Source organism: Vollenhovia emeryi, unplaced genomic scaffold, assembly GCF_000949405.1.
Source record: "Vollenhovia emeryi isolate VEMERY1.0 unplaced genomic scaffold, V.emery_V1.0 DF939152.1, whole genome shotgun sequence".
NCBI classification, from domain to species: domain Eukaryota; kingdom Metazoa; phylum Arthropoda; class Insecta; order Hymenoptera; family Formicidae; genus Vollenhovia; species Vollenhovia emeryi.
This window is the reverse complement of record NW_011967214.1, coordinates 1,428,798-1,454,103: the sequence shown is the minus strand read 5'-3', so window position 1 is coordinate 1,454,103 and position 25,306 is coordinate 1,428,798. Positions and strand designations below refer to the sequence as shown.

At 43.2% G+C, this 25,306-nt stretch overlaps 2 protein-coding genes across 5 annotated transcripts; one reads left to right on the top strand and one right to left on the bottom strand.

Annotated features, from left to right (window-relative positions):
- Nucleotides 1–893: 893 nt before the first annotated feature.
- On the bottom strand, nt 894–5,634 carry LOC105565468. Its single transcript, XM_012018706.1, has 5 exons — nt 5,204–5,634; nt 3,684–3,831; nt 3,522–3,604; nt 2,899–3,043; nt 894–2,515 (listed from the first exon to the last, which is right to left on the bottom strand). The coding sequence occupies exons 1-5, from the start codon at nt 5,270–5,272 to the stop codon at nt 2,316–2,318; spliced, it is 645 nt and encodes a 214-aa protein (XP_011874096.1). The 5' UTR covers nt 5,273–5,634; the 3' UTR covers nt 894–2,315.
- Nucleotides 5,635–6,967: 1,333 nt separating this feature from the next.
- Nucleotides 6,968–24,392, top strand: LOC105565467 (probable ATP-dependent RNA helicase DDX31). 4 transcript variants are annotated; one of them, XR_001009195.1, is made up of 10 exons: nt 6,968–7,240; nt 7,402–8,481; nt 8,561–8,827; nt 8,903–9,123; nt 9,290–9,884; nt 9,970–10,200; nt 15,502–15,844; nt 19,755–19,956; nt 23,803–24,029; nt 24,226–24,392. XR_001009195.1 is itself a non-coding variant. In XM_012018705.1 (9 exons), exons 1-9 carry the CDS (start codon nt 7,175–7,177, stop codon nt 23,939–23,941), a joined length of 3,144 nt encoding a protein of 1,047 aa, XP_011874095.1. In that variant the 5' UTR covers nt 6,968–7,174; the 3' UTR covers nt 23,942–24,171. The 4 variants fall into 4 exon arrangements, 1 of the variants encoding a protein (XP_011874095.1); XR_001009193.1 differs by having other exon boundaries at nt 24,191–24,392; XR_001009194.1 differs by lacking the exon at nt 24,226–24,392 and adding an exon at nt 24,179–24,197.
- Nucleotides 24,393–25,306: the final 914 nt, after the last annotated feature.

Here is a 25,306-nt window from a genome sequence, read left to right as displayed (position 1 = left end):
ATGGGTACTTGTATTGGTAATTACAACGTGTAACGCCGTATATTCCTTTGAACGGGGAAGACGCTGGCTGATTGCGACTTAAAATAGAGATAAACAGTTGCGATACTTTTAGCAACTAAGCATGAATCCCGTAAGACGGAGATCTCATTAAGCTTCCTTCGGAAGGCAAACATTTCTTCAAACAGACGTGACTCGCCGGTCGTACTCGACAACCGTCCGGCTTCCTTCGTTGCGCGGGGGATGAATAAAAAAAAGGGGTACATGAAAATAAAAGAGATCCACGGGAATGAGATTTCGCCGGTACTCCCGTTCCCGAGCCACGAAAGAGCCAAGTTAGTTTTATTTTACAATCCATCGGCTGCCGCGACACGCAGGGGTGGGCCCCGGTCCTTCATCGGGAACGCGAGTCGAGGAGCAAGAGGGAAAGAGAGGCGAAAGAGAGAGAGAGAGAGAGAGACAGAGAGACGGGGAATCTTTCAGGACGGTTGGGCGGGCGTCGCGACGGGGGTGGAACGGCTGTCAACTAGTGTTTTAAAAGTTTGCGACAGCCTACAAATTGACTCGCTCAGTTCTTTTTAAAAGCAGCGGCAACCAACCACGTCGCGCAACCCGCTTTCTGTCTGTCCCCGGCGCCAGGACCGTGTCGACGACGGAAAAATCCAGTCCTCACGGGGACAAGTAACTTAACGAAATATCGAACAGATCGTTTAACAAGAACATTTGTTTTCCCTCGTCATTTATTGGCTACGTTACTTGCTTTAATTTACTTTCTTTAGCAATAGAAAATTGATAAGTTTTATTAGTAACAAATTTGTTTCTAACAGAAATACCTGAAAGTAAAATTATGAATTACTGTGAAATGGAAATTTTCTTTATCAACATTTTATGACTATATGTTTCATAAGTTTTATTGGTAAATTTGTTTTGAAATAATATTACAAATTACTATAAAAAAATATATAAATTTTCTTTCTTAACATTTTACGACTAAATATAATAGTGAATATTAACGAAGTCGACCTTTACTCGTATATAAATGTTTGAAATTTATCAAGATTTAACTAAATACTTAGCGGTTTTTAGAGATGAAAAAGAAAGAGCCAAATATCAGACAGAATCATAAATCGTCTCACATTCACTTTTAAAGAAACACGCTATTTAATAAGATAAGAGATTATCTTCTTACACAACATAATAGTGCATATAAACAACATTATGTTATCAGAGTATCTCTCGTTGCAAACATAGATATGTTATAGGATACGACGAAACATCCCCAATAAATTGTATCGAGAGCTTTTCTCTATCATCCATTGTACACTTGATTACCGTTCTCAAGAGTATTGCGAAAAGTTGTGGCCATTCTCGGACAAATCGACCTCTATCCGGAAAAGGGCCGACCCTGCATAGCGAATATGCTTGCGTGCGATTCGAATCCAGGAAGTTTAAAAGTATTTCGACGTAAAACGCGGCCATTTCTCATATTTTCTATGCAAGCACGCTCCGCCGGGGGCGCATTTGATACACTCTATTAGTCGCATCTCCCGACTGATTTATGAAGTTACTCTCCGCATTATTATACATTTTCCCCGTTTCGAAACCGGGATTTACCGCAGCGAAGTTTAGTGGCTCGCGTATATTCCATTAGGCAAGGAAGATCAATGGATATTCCGCCGGCTTAACATCTCAATTCTTAAGAAATACGATGTAGCGTACGAATAAATCTATTAGTGATCGGTAATCTCGGCTAAATAACCAAGTATTTTTGGAACAAAAGTTTCCGCACGTCTTCTTTAAAATTTATTTTATATTTAATTAAATTAAAATTTAATTAAACTTAAATTTAATTTCACTCAACGGGTCGTTAAAATATTGTCCCATAAATTTTTTCGCACGCGTGCCACAACGAACTTTATACTTTGCTAACAAGATCAAATATGTTGCGCAATGATAAATTGCCAAGTTACATAAATGTGTAAAAATTATATCAATTAAGCAGTATAATCTTATACGTTTCGTAGAAAAATTCCCATCGCGCAGTCTAAACACGAGAGGCGTTTATAAGTAGATATTTATATAACAAAATGAGTCGGTTCATATTTAGTAAATAAATATACTATATACAGAGCATAAGTCTTAAGTTACGATGGCAAATAACGTCCGAAGTATTAAGAAAGAAACCTTTCAGTCTTCCTCTCGTATTGTTCTGTAAATATCTCCTCCTCAGGCCTGTACGTTCTAGCAACGATTTGCCTCAGGCGGCAAGTCTAACAGGATAGTTTCAGAATTATCCATGGTTCTTCATGGACTCTCTGCTATTTCGGTAGAATCGTCGTCGGTCGCGGTGATCCGAGCATCGAGAAATTTTGTGATAGGAAGGACGGCGATTTTATTTCGCTACTGGACGTTGATGCGACATCCAACACGCTCAATTCGCAATTCGCAATTCGGTTCTGCTCGTCGTACCATCGGGTTCGAGCTGCTTCCACGACCACCCAGAAGTACACGCTCAAAACTGTAATTATTGTCAGATGTAATTATTTAGAAGGCGCCATATTTTGGGGACTTCAATTTACCTTTCAATTATATTTGCGAAAGTCAAACGATCCTTGCGAAGGACTTGGTATAAGCGGATCACGCTTTAAACTCTTTACGTTTTAAATTGATAGTGTCTGTTTATTAATTGCTTCTCTTGTGATAAAGTTGCTTTGATATTGATCATAAATGTTATAATTTAAAACGAATTTTCTATCAGGCTTTTGTTTCGAGGACATCGAGTTAACAGCGTTTAATTGCAAGTATAGAATTTGCAAAGGTAATTCAAGATGTACATATTGGTATTTGGAACTTAATGCATTATTTACGTAGAGTCGCAAGAAAGATTAGAGATGTACTTACTCAAATAGATGCTGCATATCGTAGTGTACCAGATATATAAAGTAGTCTGCCGGTCGTGTATTACATGATTACACAGCGCCACGGTCTGATCTATTACGCTAATCATTTGCAAATACATCCAAGGCACGGCGCACATATGCCTCCTCTGTGAACGTACGCGGAAGTTACGCGGTCGTTAGCGAGTTGAGACAAGGCTGTTACGTGCCCGAAATACATCTCGCGGATAAAGAACGCTTGACGAATTTGTATTCGATCGGCGGCGTCGCTACGACCTTTACCGTAAGAAAATAATGCGAATCGCACTTGCGAGCAGAGTGTCGTGTAAGAAATTCTCCATGTTGCTGCCAGATATCTTGCGAAGAAAGGAAGGTTCGCAAAATTCTCGCGATACTTGCCGAAATGTAATAATCCACAAGTGTAAATCATTTAACAATTTAATAATTTAGATAAGTTCGAAATTGATATAAAGACGAACAATTAAGTATATGAGTTGTCCGACTGGATCAACTTTTCACGACAATTCTTTCTTTTATGATCGTTTCTTTATCCGTCAAGTAGTTCTTAACTTAAAGTCAATTAGATAAATTGTTAAGAAATAATTACAATATCTTAAAAACACTCACCGATATCGATCCCAAAGTGAGATACGCGCTTGCCAACAGAAACGAGACGGCGTAAATGAGGAAACATATCAAGGCGGCTTGCGCTGAAATGTATACAACGTTATTACTGTTCGTTTGCGGAGGCAATTTGCGCGTCTAACAATAAGTGCGATCGAGCCTCACCTTTTTTCTGCAGTTGCGTGTATCTTATTACCTGTATCCAATTCACTCCCAGCATGGCCCAAGTCTTGACGGATTCGAAAAAATCCTCATCCCCGTTTCTTGAGAAGAAGTTGCTCACCAGCACGTTTATTAGCAGAATCGAAGTGGACTGGAAAAGAATAAAGTTCACGAATAAGTATATAAAAATTAGTTAATACAGCGACGACGTGAATTTTCAAAACGGTACATATATTTTTAAATGGTTTTCTTCAAAGATGTTCGAATTACTATTCATCAATTAGTCTCGCACTATATTTCTTTGGGTTTTTCAAACGACTGATTTAATACGAAGCAAAGTGCATCTAAATTAAAAACAATACAAGAAGCGGTGTATCGTTGAAATAATAATTTCGTCCAGACACTTAAGATGACCTAGAAAATATCCGCGACCAATCGATTTGTGATCCTGAATTCAACAATAACTCTCACGTTATTGACAGGCCTTGACCATCGAAAATATCGTCTGTGTGCACAGAAAAAAGTGTCATATCAACCCTTATAACTCAAATTAACGCGTTCATTGTTTTCTATATATGCAACGATCTATAATCTTCTTAGAAGCATTTAATAATCTTACACGGAGAGAATTTTCTTTTAAAATTTATCCTGAAAATTATGTAATTGTGGCATCTCGAAGAATTTTACGAGAGTTTTTTGAAATTTTATCATACATTTCACTAGCAATTATACTTAGTGTATATTTTACTAGTAAAATGTATGGTAAAATTTCAAAAAGCTCTCATAAAGTTCTTCAAAATGGCCATGTTGTCCTACGATCACACGATTTTCAGGATAAATTTTAAGAGAAAATTCTCTCCGTGAATATTCCAACAATATTAGTCTTATTGAAATATTCTAATTGTCACTTGAAGAATACATATAATTATTTTGACAATAAACTCATTTAAAAATATATATTATTTTCCATCGAACATTGTTTTCCATTGAAGAAAACTATTCTGAAATAATAAGCATATATTCTTCTCGATTAAATTACATAAAATTGCTTCATTCAAGTTTTTCTTCCTTTAACGCAATCTCATTCCAAGATTTTCACGTTGAAACTAAACACATTTGCAACGGAAGATATTCTTCTTTTCTGCGTGCTCGCGCCAAAGGCGATCACGAGGCATTGTATTCCACGTTGGAAACCTACTTATGTGTAATTATAACAGCGCGCAGTCATTGTAAACATAAACGGACCTCGGCGCTTCTCGACGTCTCGTCCCGGCACGTCTCGTACGTTCGACACGCGATTACGTTCGATACTGCAATGCAACACAGAGACGCGAATCGGACGGCGCCGTATTCAACCGTGGGCGTGATGAAAAGAATACGGGGCGGGCGCGCGTGAAATTTGAAAATTGCGCGTTGCAAGCGGGTCGCGCCCGCGAGTATACGTGGAAAATGTTGAGCCCTGGAGTCGGAGACGGGAGATTGATTTTCAACAAACGCACGAGTTTTAAGTAGACACCACTTACCATCGTGTACGCCCCGATTATTCTCGCCGCGAACGACACGCCGACGCAGCAGAAACCACGGCTCTCCATGATTGGAAACGTCTTTTCGTCCGATCGCACCGTCTCACGTACACAAAATGCCCGATCCCACCGGCGTACCGCTTTTCGTGTTACCTCGAGCAGACACACAGCGCTTGCACGATACGTTGTGAAAAGTGTAAACACACATGGACGGAGGTAAACACACACGTTTAGAGCGACAATCTCCGAAATTAATCTCGCGCAAACGTTGTACCGCGCGAGCGAGATCCCGGCAACAATCGGCCGTACGTGTTAACGAATAATTAACGCCCGTTCCGTCCGTCGAATAACGTGACGATTGTGACGGACGGCGTGTGAGTGCCGGCTTCGACGGGCGTCACGGACATAATCGTTCCGTATTGCGCGACCGTCACGGCGACAATGTTGCCTTAGCTGTTCCGGACGCCGAAAAGACGCGCCAATGATACACCGTTGTAATCACGATAATCAAACACGTCAGCGTTTTTATCGCGCCTCTCAACGGGGGCGTTTCGACTTATCAGGAGAAAGTCGCGTTTATTAAAATACTGATTTTACACAAAGGTCCCGCTTGCGCGTGTTCTGTGCGCGCGCTAATTTTCAGTCGTAAAAGCTAAATCTTATAATTAATCGTTTTGACTTGCAGTGCAAAAATTATGTATACACGAACGTGCACGAGAAACATTGAATTGCGAGATTTTTCTTCTCAGAATACGTGCAAGCTTAAGATTCGGCGAGCAATAACCCAGCGAGAAGTGACTCGTCGATTGATGTCGAAACGATGCCGTATCGGCATCGACACCTTCGACTTGATGCCGAATCGACGTCAGTTTGACGGTGTTGACGTCGATTCGACATCGTCTCGACGAATCATTTCTCACTGGGTATATGTCGCTTAATTTAATTCTAAGTAATAAACTTTACTGTTCGAGAAATATAGAGAAAAGTCCTCTATTATGAGGTAGATTTCTAATTTTTGTGTGTGCAAATTTTGTGTATACAATACACAAAAATCTTTAATAATTGAAGCACTATTGCAACAGCATATTCCTGAGATCAAATCGAGTCAAAAAGTCCTGTATTACTTTACCCTCCGACAAACAGTTATCGAAATATCATAAACCAGACATTGAAAAAGTTATAAAATTTTCTTTTGAATATCTCAAAAAGTATTAGGCAAATCAAAAAATGTTTCGGACAAAAGTTATTCATATTAATTTGTAAAATAAGATAGTACAATAAACAATAGGGGGTTCCATTTAAAAACTTGGAGGTGATCCTCACGTGACCTTCAAATAACTCTTCAAGGTCAAACCAGTGGTACCATCTTATACTCCCCTCGAAACCATACAACTTTTGTCTGAAACATTTTTGTCTGCTGGGCTTCGGTTTTCAGATATTTTACTTTCCAAGTTAAAATGGGACACCCTATATATTATACGTGTAACTATACAATAAAATTGTACATATACGTATGTGTACCTATTACATAGAAATAGAAAAGTTTCATAAACACATATATGTATATATGTGTGTTTATTGCATATTACGTACATTATTGTATATTAACTTTTTTATTTCTATTAAAAACTTATGTAAAAAGTATTATACATATAATGTTATATATAACGTCTGCACGTTATATCGTTGTATATCAGTTGCATATTAATATAGCATCGTGCACAATTAACATTAATTTGAACAAAGAAATATATTTTTCCGTAGAAACACTAGACTCGGGCAAGAGGCTCTCTCCGAGATACGCGCATGCGCCAAGCGCCAACGCTCGCGCAGCTCGCCGCTGCCGCATGTCCGACAACGTGTTCGGCGTGTGCTCTCGTAAACGTTGCTCCACGGTCTCACGCGTATATCATTTCTCCGCGCGTCCTATACGTAAGAAGGAAAGGCGACCTGTGGTAAACGAGCGCATCGATGACAATTCAAGGCATGGACATCTGTTTGAACGTCACGGCGGGCCCAGCTGTCGCGACGAGGAAGGTAGGTGCTTGGTTAGGTTAGATTAGGTTAGGAGAAATCTGCAAACACGCGGGCGTGTGTGCAAAAGAACATTTGCAGAAATGTTGTGCAGTTGCGTACTGCGACTGAACGGGAACAAGCGAGAGCCCGACGAATAACGCAAGATAAATGTTTGTGCTTAGAACACATTGAGCAGAACACAGTCCTCCGAAACGTCGATTAAAAGATTGAAGAATCAATCGTTCCGCAAGGATGCAGCACACGGTAACAAGGAATCGCAGAGAAACGCGAGTACGCGAGGGACGGGGTGCACGAAAAGAATTAAACAGCGGTCATTATCGGCTATCTTTGCCAAGAGGTTCAGAGAAGCACGCTCTGTTGTCCCAGACGTGCAGCCATCTCAGGGTAAAGGCGTAGCAGCGAGAGCCGCTGCATCAGGAAAAGTTGCACAGTCTGACACGACGGACAAACGGCATGTGGAATCTAATAAGATCCCCTCGTGTCATCCCGACTCCACGAACGAATCAGCCGTGTCCTTCGTGAAGGCCACGAAAGAGCACGTTGGTAAGGTGCTGTTTGCGAAAAAGAGAGATGATTCAAACCGTGAATCGAAGAAGTCACTTTCCCAAATATTTTCAAGTCAGTTGAACAGTCAGAATGAGTCGGTTATTCTAAATTTAACTCGGAAAGATGATAAAAGTAATTCCAAGTCCGACGAAGAGTTCAGAATAGCTGATAAGTCACCAGTTCTCAAGTCCAGTCAGATTCCACCTGCCGAAAACTTCGTTTCTACAAATAAGACTGTGTCTTTCGGTAAGTCAGCAAAAGGACACGTTGGTAAAGTACTGAAAAGGAAAAGTAATTCAAAGGGTGAATTGAAGAGATCGCTTTCAAATATATTTTCGAGTAAATTGAAGAGTCTGAACAAGGAGTCGGATACTCTAAATTCAACTAGGAAACATGATATTCCTGCAGATAGCTTCGAATCGAGCGAGAAAGGCCAAGTGGCAACTGAGGAATCGCATGTTTTAAAAAAAGCAAAGGGAACAGATATCTTGAGTAAAAGGAAAGAGAGAATTGTAGGTAGCAATAGGGAATCGGACAAAACTCAAAAGTTAACGCACAGACCTGGCGGGAAAGTCTCCTCTTTATTTGGCAATAATCCCGATGTGCCAACCATAGGCCAGCGATTTGTAAGGCCTGTAAGTGAGCCGGTGTTCACGGAGATCACTTTCGCAGATCTCAATGTTCATCCGTTTATGGTCAGTACAGATTTTGTTGTTGACGCTTGCAGTAAAAATACATTTGCAGCTAGGTAACAGTTTACACCTCTTGTCGCAGATATCAAATTTAGAGCAGAATATGAATATAACTAAAATGACGACGGTTCAACAAAAGGCCATCCCTCAGATATTCTCGGATAAGGATGTTCTAATAAGATCTCAGACAGGTTCTGGCAAAACGTTAGCCTACGCTCTACCCATTGTTGAACTGTTGCACAAAATTAGACCAAAATTAAATAGGAACAGCGGCTTACTGGCCCTCGTGGTTGTCCCGACGAGAGAATTGGCCCTGCAGACGTACGAGTGTTTTGTAAAACTAGTTAAAGTGAGTTAGACAAATGCATTTCGAGCACGTTAGTATACTTGGTAGACGTCAAAGTAACGTTTGAAATAATTTTAGCCTTTCACTTGGATCGTGCCGGGCTACATATTTGGCGGAGAAAAGAGAAAAGCGGAAAAGGCTCGGTTACGAAAGGGATGTAATATATTAATATCTACTCCTGGTAGATTGTTAGATCATATAAAGCACACGAAAGCGCTGAGATTGAACAACGTTAAATATTTCGTGTTAGATGAAGCCGACAGGATGCTTGATATGGGATACGAAATGGACATTTCCGGGTAGGTTCTCTATTGTTTTTGATTCTGCTAAAAAATTACAAGTTATAAATGTTGTGTATAGACTAGCGTAATTATTATTTAACACGTTAGCAAGTAAGACAGCAATAACAAGAACATAATTACAGCGATTAGAAAATTAATTGGTAATATGTATTATGCAATTTAGGATAGTAGGCGCGTTGAAAATATCACGCTCTAATAGTGAATCGGGATACGACGCTATGAAGATATTTAAGGAGGGTAGTAAAAAGACGGTCACGGATAAAGAAATGGAAGGAATTTCAAAGGAACATAATACGAAGTCGAAAACGGGAGAAGATAATACGGGCAGCAGTAAAACGAGACAAATGTATCATTCAAGTGACGACAGCGATAGCGACGATGGCGATCGGATCGCTAGTACCGATCCGGTATCCGAGAAAACGAAAGAGGATGAAAGACATTCCGCCATGAATCGGGAATCTTGTTCGAAGGTGGAAAGTGTTGGAAACGTCGAGCGAGATTGTGAAAAACAATCGAGTCGGAGGACAATCTTGTTGTCCGCGACTCTGACACAAGCCGTCGAAAAGTTGGCAGGTCTCACGATGCGCAATCCGATCTTCGTTGACGCGGCTAAGGAGAATTTAGCGGCCAGCGGGGGCGACACTAGCGAGATCAACGAAGACCTGGTAGTCCCGCAAAGTGTAATGCAAAGTTACATAGTCACCCCAGCGAAATTAAGGATGGTCACGCTAAGCGCTTACATCGCCGGGAGATGTCAGGTAAAAATACTCTGACTTCGCTGTAGCGACGATACGTTGCTGCGTCGATTTACGACTTGCGTAGTAAACATTTTTCTTTCTTTAGACTCCAGGGCAACACAAAATATTGATTTTTATGGCCACGCAAGACATGGTCGATTATTACACTGAGATTTTGTCCTCTATTTTAACGAAACCGGCGGATGACGACGACGAAGACTCCGATCCGCTGGTTGACGTGGAATTCTTTAAATTGCACGGTAATATGACGCAGAAAGAAAGGACGGGGGTATTCAAAACTTTCAGTCAAGCGAAGAGCGGAGTACTGCTGTGCACGGTAAGTCGTGTATTTTATCGAAAATAGCTCTGGGCGCTTCGAACAAATATAATCGTACGCTAATTGCTAGCCCTCTTTATTTCTTTGGCACATTATAAATATCTAAACGTCTCAACTTACTCTCTAATAAACATTGCATGCCGTAAGATGTTTCACCTGAGTGCCAATATACTTGGACAGATTAAATATTATATGAGTAAAAAGTAGGATCGTGTGCGAAAGCGTTGAAAAATTGAGAGAGAACGGCAGCGAAAGAATAACAACGAAAGAAAAGCCGGGGATATCTGTCGGCACTCCCCGAGCTGTAAATTACTTCGTGGCTTATTCTTTCGAGAGGGAATTTAATACCTGTGGACCCACGCTGCGTTCGGCGGTTAAAAATTATGCGGGCGCATGAAGCCTTCGTAATGAGTATAATTACGACCATTTGTCTGTTCCCCGTATCCGTGCTTTCTTCACTTCGCGAAGCGAGTGTTTAGGTACCCGAAGTTTGCAACAACAATCCTTTTCTATTAATAATCATCCAATCTTTCGTGAAACCAATCGCGCTGCTGATCAATCGAAATCTCCAATGGGAAGTTCTTTTATCCGAATTATCGCGATGAACCCGAAATATTGACTCCAAAAATTCATTTTTATCCAATGTGAATGATTAATATTCAGTCACGAAACCTAAGCTTTCTATAAGGTATTACTGAAATGCTGCTGCTGTGAATTTTGCAAGCTACAAACAATTTCCTATCAGATACACAAAATAGCGATAAATTTTTGTCGCGACACCTAGAAATCTACCTGCGTTAGTGAGGTACTTTTTTTCCATGTTTACCTATTCGGCGACACATCCGCAGAGAGACACCTGTTTCGCTAATTGCATTCCGCGAGCGGCATCAATTAATCACGACGCGATAATGTTTTGCGAAGTAACGGATAACTTTCTTTCCCCCCGTCGCTAATTACATTCGTATTACATCGGCCGAATTAATCCGACGTCGAATAACAGAGCAACTTTCTGATTTCGCATTGAACTCTCGGCGACTGCTTTGACTGCCGTAATTATCGGTGAAAGCGATCGATTTCGTCATTAGACGCGAAGGGGAGGGGGGACCGTCGAAAATAAAACGACGGCGAGTCTCGCTTCTTCATCGAGATTTAGATTTTTGCCGTTGAAATACTGTTATGGCGCTCTCACGTGTCCGGGGTATCGCGGATATCGGAAGAACGCGCGCGCGAAAGGGAGAAAAAGGACATGCGAAATCGCGGCAGGATTTGCGAATTGTGAACTTCACGATCGGCGTCACGCAAACGGATGACAACTTATCGCGGAAATTAATTCTTTTTCATCAGGCGATCTCTCTCTCTCTCTCTCCCTCTCTCTTTCGTAGAGTCGACGTCCGATTCGAAAATTCTCACCACGGGTCCTCGTTAGGCCCCATACATTGCGATTAATTGACGACCTGTTCTTTCAAATTGTGCCTCAAACCCGTGTCACGAGTCGCCCCGCAAAGAAGAACAGCACGATCGGAATCTACAAAATTTAATTCTGAATGTAACGAACATTCGTTCGTCAGACTTTATAGCTTTCTTTCCCGGCAATTTTATTTATTCCCGGATTTCGCATAATTACGTCATAATTTCTCCGGCCAAACAAACTTCACATAAAGAAATACAGCGCGAATATAATAATATTTGCTGCGATGAAGCGAGGCAATTAACAAGTGGCAAGACTAAAGTTACGATCAAATATATTTTGTATTTCTTTAGAAGCACGAACAATGCTTAAAATCTCGCAACATTTCACGGCGATACAAACGTTAATGCTTATTACATTACATTTTGTTCATTTTTCAATGTTATTATCTATTTTATTTACTTTTTACGTGACTTTTGCAACTGCATGTTGTGCTAATGTGGATTAAATAATCTTCAATACGTGATCCTTTATTATAAAGAATGCCCGTTTATCTTCAGATCTCATTGCTTGCTCGTTAATCCTGCGATATCCATTTTTCAATATCAAAATTCGGGAAAGCCGAGTTTAATTGATTTCAAATTTGCCTCGTTGATTTGAAATACTTAGATGAAAGTCCCCTATTATGAGACAGGTTTCTAATACGAGACAGCGGGGTTTCTACTAAATTAATAGGCATCGTCTGTTGGTTCCACCATGAATTTATCGCCCTTGGAGTGAGATCTATTTAGCGGAAAATTCCTTGTTAGATTGTGTAATCGCCGCGAAAAAAACATTGTGACTGAATTTGAATGTTAAAAACCTGTCTCATATTAGAAGCCTATCTCATAACAGGGGTCCTTCCTTTAATTATCTAAAAAAGCAGGTGGGTTAATCAAGATCCAAACGTATTATTAAACATACGTGAATTATCACGCTGCTAAAAACACGCCTACGCATTTGCCCGCTGTTATTAAACCGATGAATCCCGGTCGCGCGAACGTATCGACGTTACGTTGCAGACGTCGGTGCGGGCGCGAGAGGAAGAACGAAGAAGGCGGAATAATTTACAGTGTACTTAGAGAGACGTCGGGCATATTTAACTCCTTAATGTTGATCCGCGGAATGCGCGATGGCAGCCGCCCACGTTCCGCGGCGTTTCGCTACCACGTAGGTTTTACGGGCGCGTTATTAATTTCCACGTTGAGAAGCCACGAGGGCACCCGCGGCCGGAATGCTCCGCGGCTCTCAGCGGTGGTGGATCCGGATCCACGATGTGATCTATGGCCCGAGTGAGATGTTTTGAGCGGGCGATCCGTTCTCGATCCCGCGGCCCGCGAGCCCCGGTCCCTCTCTTAAACGATCGTTTGTCTTAATCGCCGCCGTCGATCGCTCTTCGGCGCGCCGCTCTCCTTACGTGCGTTAAGATCGGTGGCAGGTATCGTGCCTCGTATCGTTTCAACCTGCCAGGCGCACTTGCTCCGAATCGCGAGCGCCGATTGCAGGCGATTACAGGCTCGCGTTAAACTTTCGGGAAATGTTCTTTGGCAAAGTTAAGTGCTAGAAACGTGCGAGTCACACCTTTGTGCGGTCGAATTGAATCTTTTCATGTTCGAATTTGAATCAGTCTTTCCACAGGCTCCCCGAGTCGAAATTTTGGCCCTATACTTTAATTCTATTATACAGTAGGACCTAAGACAGTAAAAGAGGTCGAACTGCAAGTACAAAATTTACTTCTACTTTAAAGCTGATAGTGTCGGAAATTTCTACTTTCGCCAATTTGGCATTAAAGTAAGTCCTTTTTTAGACGCTCGCCTAGAGTGTAGGGAGGTCCAGGTTCAAACCCTAGCTGAGGTATTTTTCGCACTAAATTTCTTTAATTAGAATTTGCCAGCCAAGCGTTGTCAAGCGATTTCCTACATTAGTTAATTAGTTACTAGCGTTAAATAATTCTTTAAATTTTTGTGGAAGTTTCAAAGGAGGAGTAAAAAATATAATGTCATCAAAGTAGGTTATTGCTGGTCTATGTAGGTGTATAGATCAGTTAGGTAGGTGTAAATTACCCTTAAAAGTATCAAAGTAGTACCAAGCATAAACTTGATGCGACTCGGGCTTTTGTGTGGTCGAATCGAGTCGAATCTTTTCATGTCAAACTTGAATCAATCTTTCCACAGGCTCATTGTATGTTGATTTGAAAATAAAAGCATAAGCTTGATCATTTTTTCAATGACATTGTTTATTTAAAAAATGATTTTATTATTATACAAAAATTATTACATTATTGGAGGAAAAAAGTGACCGATTCGAAATCGAATCGAACCTTCAGTGATTCGATTCGATTCGATTCAAAGCGATTCGCACGCCTCTTAAGTCAATAAATGTCAATTGAAATCGCGATAAGTTTTACGTTAATTAACGTTAAAAGCGTTTAATTTACTTGAATTTTTCATTTTCTACATGATAAACATTATGGGACTATTCGTGAAAGTTATGCAAGTCACTGACGTGTGTTTCTGTAAGGCTCTTTTTAGCCTCGTGAACATCAAGTTACATTAAAGTTCCATGCCGCAGGCACCGACTTCTCCTTCCGTTCGGCCGTTTTGCTCCCATTAATATTCTTAATTGCACGAAATAAATAGCTAGAAATCGCTTTATCGATGTTTATCGAGCGACAAGATGTAACGGAATCACGGAATCACGGGGCGAGCTCGAGGAGATTCGGCCCGCTCGACATTTATTTCGATTGGTCGGGGGGGTTTCCCTCTCTCGTATTCCTTCACGCTGGCGCCCGGATCGCGCCGTCGTCGACGTATGTTGAATTAATAGCAGGAAAAGACGTAATAAGAATACACGGATACACGTCCGTATCGTGCCGCGAAAGAATTCCGGGGTGCCGCGACGCCCCCCACTGGTGGTCTGGGATTAGTCCCCGGGGCCCGTCAAGCGGAGAGACCCGGTGAGGCTCTCGCCGCGGTAAATCATCGGCCGGCCGAACGTAGGAAATCAGGGCCGTGCACAAACGTTCGCCGTTGGGGTCTCGCAGCGGGCGCCCGCTGCCAGCCGCGCGCATTCACGTCGCCACAAAACGAGAAATCGCCGCGGTTTGTAAGACATTTGTACCAGCAGGTCGCAGACTCGCCGTTGCTCGCTCTTGTTCGTGGAACGAGCCACCTCTCCGGCGGGGTTGGCGCGCGATAACTACCGAGGACATTGTTCCGAACAAATTGCGGTGGAATGACGAGGTTCCGATTCTTGCCCGAATTGTTCAATATCCAAATGCTCTGTGTCTCGATCTGGTAAAGATCCGAAGCTACTTTTTTTTTCTGTACACTGAGAGGATTTTCTCTTAAAAGGGTGAGAACAAGATCGGCCCCATTTGCCTATGGACACTTGTTCTCACTCTTTGCCTTGAAAATCATGTGATCGTGAGACAACATGGCATTTCGAGGAATTTTATGAGAGTTTTTGTAAATTTCACCATACGTTTTACTAATAAAATGTAGAAGAACTTTGAGAAAAAGTTCTCTCCGTGCACTTCGCCCGACGTAATTTCTGATTGACGGTTTTACAGCAGTGGGTTTAGACGGCTTTGTTCTTAAGGCCTGTGTCCACGATGCTTGGTTCAAGTTCTAGTTCCGAGATATGTGTAGCCAATCAACTTGCAGCTTTTATGGAATAGCTGCGAGTTGATTGGCTACACATTTCTCGGAACTAGAACTTGGACCAAGATCTAGCATCGTGGACACTGGCCCTTTTTGTTCTTACGTTCAACGAAAGCTCTCTAGCGGTCATTCGACGTGCAATTTGTCGGTTAGGATGCGTAAGAAGACATTTTCTTCCTTGCAATTATCCAGGACGTCGCAGCTCGAGGACTGGATATGCCGAAGGTAGATTGCGTCGTTCAGTATACCGGTCCGATTTCGGCTAGGGATTACGTTCATCGAATCGGCAGAACCGCGCGCGCAGGTTGCTCCGGCGTGGCGGCGATCTTCCTGACGCCCGCGGAAGTCGAGTTCGTGCGGATGCTCGAGTCGAGGCGCATCAGAATCAGGCAGCAGGACATGAACGATGTCCTGGACAAGCTACTGGGGCCCTTCTCCAGGCACGGCTCCGTGCATGCAGCGGCTGTCGCTCTCCAAAATGACTTCGAAGAATTAGTATTGGAGAATCGACAACTTCGCGCGAAAGCGTGTAAAGGTGAGTGTAATATTTTGCGACTCGCGCTACGTAATAAAGCGTGTATGCTCTTGTTTTGTCATAAACAGGGCCAGTTTCACAAACGTTTGGTTAATCGGAGTTCAGTCGACTCCCTATCTTTTTCTGACTTATTATCTAAGAACGGGCGAAAAATCAGTTAACCTTTGGTGAAACTGGCCCTTAGGCCTGGTTGTCTAACTTTAAGCTTAGCTTAATTTGTTCTTTGTTTCTTTCTGTTAATCTAGAAACAAGCATGAATTAAACTAAGATTAAAGTTAAGCGACGTTTGGTCAAATCAGGCCTTAAACGTTATCAATACCTTGAATCGGATATAACGTTTACGGATTTGATATAGGCTGAAGTTAAAGTGGCTCGATAAGGCAAACTATCAGCATAGTAAATTGCCGCTATATAAATAATTGCGTAACCCTTTCCCAGTTATTAGCATATATATTCGCGTGTATGTTTTAAGAGGTGCGCGTGCAATAAAAGCTTAAATCTTTGCTTTCGTGAGCGTCGGCAAAGTGTTGATGAGAAGTTGCGAAGGATGAGTGAACATCTACTTTGACGCAGTTGGATTGTAACGAAAGCGAGCTGACTTTCAGGGTAGACTAAGCCAATTCCAACGAGCACCCCACTCGCATATAAAGCAACCCCTACGCGTACACGTTATGGGGCTCTTATTCCGTCTCTCCCTTCACATTTGCCTCGTTCGCCACTTGGATATTTACATAGTCTACGGACGAGGAGGGATGATCCTGTTTGCTATGCCATGGTTACTCTATTAGGGTCGTTATGGAGGAGAATTTATTTGCTGCAATAATAAATCCATTATACCCGGTCTAATACTCGTCAAGTGAAGACATTAGCCCTCTTCACGTTCACGTTTTTTTCCCCCGCGCTAAAATCTATTTGCTTTTCCATGTAAATGTCGGTTAACTTGTTGCTTTCTTAAATCATCGCCCGATTACTTTATTCAAAGCCACCGACAACTTTGTCGCTCATAAATGTGTGTACGCATTTCTAAATGTTTTCTTATCAAACTTGAAGAGCTTTAGAGAGATTTCTCTCTTACTGGGACGCGACAATATGTTGCGTATCTCACGAGAATTACTTTCGCGAAAGTGCATTAACGACCGGTGTTGCGTCGTCGATTGCCATAACCGCGCGAACGAGCATTTCCAAAAAGGAAATTCGGAACCATTAATCTTTTTAAGAGGTTTTCGAGCTTCGAAATTGTCCCGCATCAGCCGGGGCTTTACACGAAGGTTAGCCACGGTTTTTGAGCGCTTAGCCGCCCCAGATTTGAGTGACGTTACACAGCTAACCACTTGACCGTTCCTCCGCACGTACCGAGTGATTGATAGATTAATTGCTGCCGCCGTTCGTGACCCCGGCATTGCACTTTTCGCATGGAAACCGAGGGAGCGAATGAGAGGAAAGCAGGAAGTGGATAACAAATTAGTTAACATCTCTCGATATATCTACGGAGACCGTTTGCCGTCAGTCATTCGTTTGTTCTAATATGCTCCTATCTCGACGAAAATAATTGAAAATATTTCGGAAAATTTCTCGGGAGATAAAGAGAAATGTGAGGGCGATCACGTTTTTACCGCGAAATATTGTCAGATAAGATAGTAACATTCGAGTTGCGTGAAATTGATTAGATAATTATCTAATTGTGTTATGATAAAACTTGTTCTCAGATATTCCAATTTTTTTTTACTCGCTTTGCAGTTTCATCGCGATTTTGGGCAATCGTGCGTCTGGTGTCAGCTATTTTATACTTTACATTAAGAAAATTAGCCGTACTTAAATCGGATAGTGTCGTATATCGAGCATAATACAAGGCATAGTGCTGGAATTAGGATCGTAAAAACGTTCGTACAGAGGCGCAACAATGGGAAAAATAGCGCGCGGCACGTGGACACGTTCGCGACAATTCCGAAATTTATTTAATTCGCAACTGATGCGGAGACCGGTCGACGAGCGGAGAAGTGGAAATCTCGCTAATTCGTAACATTATCACCCCAATAGAGCCGAACAGCCTTCAATAGTAAGTACAGCTCTATAGAACTACCCCCGGCTGCGACCCTCGCCACTAACCTGAGGGATTCATCCCTCACTCCTATCCCATATATACGATTTGAGCCCCGTGTCGGTCGCTATATTCCATTCGTCATAATTCTCCGTAAATATTCTTTTTAATATTAGCACAATAAGTAATAATCGGACCACCTGGTGCAACCTATTCCGTTCAATTATAAACCGACTTAAATTTGTAAAAATAAAGATACGTAGATTGCGACAATCGCACGCATTCGTGCGAATTTAAGATTGCTATGAATTCACCTGCATTCCGTATTGTTTTTTATCGGCTTGTAGTCGAGTTTTCAAAAGAGCATCCGACTAAAAAAAAAGCTAATATTTTGTTGATCATTGTCATAATCGTAACACTGAACTGATCTTGCACACGCAACTCGTCGCGAGTTATATTGAACTCGGTGTATATCGTTCGCGCGCCTTTCACAGAGGGTGGCCGACACAATCCAACCACTGAATGTGACTTCCGCCAAAACCACTTACGCTTTGTGGCGAGAGACTCTTAACAATACGATACAGGATACAAATACAATAAGACGCAGTTACATCACTTAGGAACAATGCTACCCCACTCTTGCACCCCCTCCCCGCGTTCTTCCCGCCGCTCCGGCTTCTCAGTTAGACACCGCCCCCACGTGTGATTTATGTGCTAAATGGAGAAAAACATTTCTCCCTTTTCAACGCTGACACCAAGCCGCAAGAAAGACTCTAGCAGCGTTTCTTATGCGCGGAAGGGAGGAGCCGAGATTGGTAGCAGACGGAAATCAGGACGGAAAACGCTCGTAAAGTCCGGCCGCGAAAGAATTATGAAAATTAGAGGCACTTGGAAAGGATTCAAGCGGAACGTGTAACTAAATCCATTCGGTCGTATATAAATTCATTATGCCTCGAGAGAAATAGATGCCGCATCTAGATAAAGGAATACAATAGCGTTCAAACTGCATTTAGTTTATTCGAGAAAGTTTATTAATAATTGAACGATGCGAGGTGCTTCTTGTTTCGCACCTTGTTCCATTGCCACGAACCATCATCTTACGCGAGGTGTTCCTCGCCGCTGGAATATAGAAGTGTAAGCGATGCGTACGCCCGGAATGAGCAACCGGAAGCCAAATTCATCCCGCTCTATCGGGCCTGATTGCGAGAGATTTTTCGCACGGAACGCACAACGGTGTGCACATGTCGAGTTCTCTCAGGACCAGAGGTCCCCCGGGTTTCTCACCCGTGCGCACAAGCAAGAGACGTTAAGAAGGGACGCGAGGGTGACTATTAGCTGCGGCACTTGACTCGACTACCTCCTCCTCGCTGTTAATGCCCCTTAATAGCCCGCCACGGGGCGCGCGCAGCACACCCCACGGAATCGCGCGGCGATTCCCCAACCCCCGTGGAAACACCTAATGGAACTGCGATTAATAAGGGCGCACTACATGTAACTGATCATTACATCCGGGTGTTGCACGTGACCTCTTAAACGTAGACGAGATAAGTGTACTTGACGCGGCACCTCTCTCGATTTAATTCACATTTTAGGCCCGCGTTCTGGCCCGACTACACGAGATTCGTGTCTTGCTATCAGTTGCAAACGCATAACGATTCATTATGACAGTATCGAAATCGCGATTAATTTGAAATACGTATTTATTCCTCCGAGCGCAATTATCGCGCATCACGAGGATAATTACGCCGGTACATTTTTCCATCGCGCCTAACATGGCTGCGAATAATCTGGCGCACATATCTGCAACGGGAACAACGAGTGGGTGGAAGGATAATTGTTTTGCTTTACATAAGAATCGTTGTCTGCTCGTAGCCTACGTCTCCTGGGTGCGTTTCTATTCGAGTTATCCGCGCGACATGCACGAGGTATTCAATCGAAAGGATCTTCATTTGGGTCACTATGCCAAGAGTTTCGCGCTGAGGGATCCACCGCAACAGATCGGCAGGTTCGGTAAGAAGCTACGCGAGGAAGAGATTACGAGGCCCAGGCACAATAACCGTCTGTCAAACATGCCGTAAGTATAAGAACTTCTTCTTTTGCCTTCCTAATTTGCGAGGCGTGAACGTACTTCGCGAAGCATGACTGTATTTCGCCCGAATTAATCTTCTTGGTCGCACCGCTTACACCTGAGCGAATTTGGTTGCTTGTACTAGTGCGCGCTCAATGCTTGTTTAGTCAGTTCTTATATTTAAGGATTATCTTAAATACCTATTGAAATACTTAGCCAGTAAAATGATCTATACAGCATTCGTACGGATCATTTTTTGACAGGGTAGTTTTTGAACGTGCATTTAAACGACTATGAACGAGTCTGCACTCAGTGCGCACTAGCGCAAGCAACCGAATTCGCTATGAGCATCGTGACTCCTCTACGAGCCAATTTCACAAACGTCGGTTAACTGTTAACCGGAGTTCAGTCAACTCCTTATCTTTTTCTATCTTGTTATCTAAGAAGAGGCAGAATCAATTCGGTTAGCGGTTAACCGAGGTTAACCGAGGTTTGTGAAACTGGCCCTACACATGTTGGTGTGTCAGACGTATGAAACCTAGAATTTAACAGCATTTCCGAACGGCTCTACACAGAGGGGTGCTCGTGGTATAAGATACTCTCGGTGGTTTGCCGTCGCCTTCCGAGGGGCGATCGAACAAAAACCAATTTTCTGTTGAATTCGAGCTCGGATCTGCGATTCGTTAGAGCAGCGCAACGTCTCTTTGCCCCACGATCGACACATTTTTTTAGTCCCGTTTATTCGTATCGCGGCCGTCACGTACGGCGGAACCTCGGAAGCGCACACTTGGCGTCACGCACAGTTGCGGTAGACAATATGCTCCCATTTTGGGAGAGGACATCACAAATGGTCCGGCTGTTGACCCGCTCAGCTGAGCGGTTTCAGCCGCGCGATCGCGAAGCCCATCGTCTCCGGAGTGACGGTATTAATGACGGATTCACGCGTGGCTTGGCGTGTTAACCGCGACGCACATCCCCAGCCCTCCTCTTCCTCGCCGTCCACCCCCGCGCGCGCGTGTACGGGCGTAGGACAAGCGGTGGCACGCACACGCCATGTGCGTGGGATGGCTCGGTGCGCGGCTCCTGGAGAGGTTGGACGCATCAAAACTGTCGCTCTGTGTCATCCGTCATGTACGACGAACGGGCGGACGTGTTCTACGGTGGCTGGCAGCCATAAGCCATACGGCTCTCATCGTGCTCATCCACGCTGTGGTCCCCTTCCTCCCACCCCTTGAGTTCCCTCCATTTCACTTCATCTAACTCGCGTCGTCTCGCTCGCTCACGAGTACCTATGTCTTATTCCTTCTCTCGTTGCTCCCCCCCTCTCTCTCTCTCTCTCGCTCGCATTCTCGTGTTCTCGCTCTTTCTCCCTCGCACGTTCCACCTTCATGCGGTGTGCATTTCACATGGCACTCTGCTGGCTTCTGCCCTTCTCCAGGCTTCTCTCTCTCCTTCTCTGTCTCTATCTCTCCATTGTTCATAATTATACAATACGGCTATTAAACAGACTGATGCGACCGCCACTTCCGGTCGTGGCTGCGCCATTTACGGAAACCACGGGACAAGCACGAGCCTCCCTCCTCTCTTTGCCCCGGTCGTTCCGTCTCGCTCGCGTTCTCGAAATCCTGAAGCTGTCACCTACCTACCCGCTCGCATACTTCTTCCTCCCCCCGCTCGCGTGTGCCCTCTTGCGTGCCCCGATTTTTTGACACGAACGCTTCCCGCCTTCCATTCATGCATTATTCTCCATTATTCCGCTTTTCATTCCGAGCGAACGTAGCTCCTAATGCCGTACAAACGTGGAATGATATATCTCCCTACAAGTCTCCTCTATTTCCATTTTTAATCTGAATACGCTGAGTTTTACACCGGCCATGAATATCTTAGTCTTATCGTAGCTAAAGTATTTTACATCTGTTGCTTGCCATGTCTCCGGTTTATACACGCATACACTCACACAGATACACGCACACACATCTTTAGTCCGTTGCTCTTTCTTTTCACGGCCGCAAACGAGCCAAGTCCAACCACCACGGGCGCTGTACTTCGTAATTTCTACGCCACGACGTCCCTTCTACTTCATGTATCACGTCGTCTACATCACGCGAGTGCCTCCCGCGTTTTTACCGAGCTTTATAATTCCTGTGTTCTCCGGCGATCATTTGCCTGCGCTGCCATATTCGCGCTCTCCGTCCCTCCCTCTTTCTTTCTCCCTTTCGTTCTACGCACCGTCTCCTCTATCTGGCCTTTTTTTCGCGTTACGCGCGGCGAATCTTTTTCCCCCGGGAGACCGGCATTACGCATTAACGTGTTTAATGCGATTTGAATGGGCGTGCTTTGGGTGAGCACGACTGGGCAACCGACTGGTGCCCTCCGCACGGGGAGAGAACGAGTCAGTTTTAATGGGTGAAAGGCGGGCACTGAGCCGACGGTCCAATGGATCGAGAGACGACCACGGTGTACGCCTCTGTGGGTGCGATTACCTACACGTCTGTGTGCGTATCTTGGCCCAAGTGCGCTTGTGAATGCGTGCATGCGTGTGCCCGATGCGGTTTCACGTCGTCCTCCTCGCGGTCCGCCGCTGGACCGTTGTAAGACCGACGATGAGTTTCATCGATACCTTACAACTCGAACAATCAATGCCATTCCATGGTTTAGAACCGGTTGTTCCAACTCTTTGGTAAATTAACTATATACATATCTTTGTTTTTCCTTTAAATTAGACAAAGATAAACGTATAATTTAACTATTAATTATGCTCACCAAGAAGTTGAAAAAACCGGCCCTTAGAGATGTAGAATACAGTCAATGTTTTCCATTTATTTATTTTTCATTTTCAACTTACAGAACTCGCTTCAAAAGTAGTAGGGTAGATCGAGGCGAATCGGATCACGTTTTCTTCTATGCACGACACTAAACTGTAAACCTGTGCACGCACTGACTTTTATTTTAGGAGCGGAGGAAGAGAGGACGAAGTAAAGCCAACGGCACACGGTACTATTTTTCCTACTGGATTGCTTACGAGAGCCAATCAGGATTTAGCCTCAAGTCACCTGATCTAAAACTCTGCATCCCTATTGGTTCTCGTAAGCAGTCAAGTAGGAAAAACAGCATCGTGCGCCGTTGGCTTAAAACTCTGCATCCTTATTGGTTCTCACAAGCAATCCAGTAGGAAAAATAGTATCGCGTGCCGTTGACTTAACTCGCGCGCCAGAATAATAAGTTTCGGTCGGAATGTAACAAATACAGTCTCAATCCTGACGTGATCCGGTTTGCCTCGGTCTACCCTATCTCGCTCTGGAAATGGCTTTACGTGAATTCATGGATAAATTGCTCAAGTTATTTTATGTAATTGTTCGTATATGCATGTACAAATTATACATATCTATGTAAACGTATTGCATGGATATGACGATCCAATGCACATTTTGGAAGATGATTATTTATATAATTTTCCATATAATTCCATTGAAGAGTTAAACTATCGATCATCGCTGCCAAGTTAATAGCGGAACTTACGTATGAATTATCGGTTAAACGGGCGCTGCCATTGCAGACCAGAGAGCATGATAACGTGCACTTCGTGCGTGACGCGCAGCGGTGGACAAAAAGTGGTAGCGGACATGAAATTTGGTACGGCAGTTGGTGGAAGCCCAACCTCCGTTCGTCCGCGGGGTGTATCGTCGCGTTTTGATGCGCGCGCGCCTTTTCTTTTTCTTTTTCTTTTTTACCTCAATTTCCGATTACCGCGCTCTGTCCTCACCACATGTCGTTTACGTCGAATTATCGAAAATTGCGGGTTAGTCCTCTAATGTGAGAATTAAAGTGCGCGCCGGCCGCTCTTGCTTCCAGATCTGACGGGGTGCCGCAAAAGAAGCAGAGGACCCGGGACGGCAACGGGCAGAAAACGGGCTCACTGAAGAGGGTTCGAATGCTCAACACCTCCGAATACGATAGCGGCCTCGAATCCCTGAAGAAGCCAAAGAAGTAATCCCCGTGCCACGTAATTGTACGTTGACTCGATTGTGCACATTGTTGTAAACAGAAGCAGCGATTCCTGAGAACATGTTTTCAAATAGGTATTAAATTTTTTAATGTTATAAACGTTAATTAAATCTAATCTAATATATATATAATATATATTATATATATAAATTTTAAGTAAATCTAATCGAATTTTAATCTAATTTACACTTATGCATTATTTGTCTTTTCAAATACCCGATAGTTTTATTTTTAGTGTTTCTAATACAGAAAACGTACGTCTTCTCGCAGTTTTCTCACGTCTATCGTGACGATTAGAGGAAAATCCCCTGTTATAAGCTCGTAAGATATAGCGGGGGATTTCTGTTAAATTAATCGGCCTCATCTGTTGATTTCATCACGAATTTATTGCCCATGGAGCGAAATTTGTTTAGTTGGAAATTCAGTTAGATCGTGTAATCACTGCGAAAAAAGTTTGCGATTAAATTTGGGTGTTGAAAACCTGCTGTCTCATATTATAAACCTACCTCACAATGAAGGACTTTCCTCTAATATTTGCGAGTTTTACTATTTCGAATATTCCGTGGGATATTGTTTTTGATTAAATATATAATATATAGCAGAGACTTTCACAGTCAAATCCCGATGCGAGCAACATAACAAGCAATCCATGATTCTATAACGTATTTATTACCAATTTTGCAATTGATAACGATCGGATTTTTGTTTATTTCTCGTTTATTGCGGTTTTTATTTCTTTACAGTGCGTTTTTCATGTGATTTAGCGGTCGTTCTTGAGTCCTTCTGCGATGGTCGCTAATTGCTGGCAAATACGCTGCGGCAAAGTGCAGCACGACGGAAAGTGCCGGGTTTAGGGAAATTAACTGTAATGATATCGTGCTAATCGCACGGTACCGGCTACGTCGAATACGCGTTCGCGGTCACGAGATCGCGCAACGTTTTAACTCCCTTTTTTTCGCCGGCCGGTACTCCGCTTATCTCATTCTCCTCACGATAATTAGCAATCACCCTCTGATAGTACCGTACTTACAAAACCGCCATTTCGCCGGCGTCATAACGATATCACGCTAATTGCGCTTTCGTTTCCACTCCAGCACACCCGTCCGCGCGGTCACGAAATTGCGACTCGCGCTATTGTTAGAATCGAACTCAACGGCCATTAAGAACGTAAGTATTTTATGCCTCGCAATTAGATACCGCTCCTTGCCCTCTGTCGGAATATCTCGCGGTTCAATCGAAGTTTATACTCGTATTTATACGCGAAGGTGTGCTATTCTAATTATTTTTAACGCGCCTCGGGAATATTTATTCGTTTTTTATAATATGTATTCGATACATAGCTCGGAAGTTC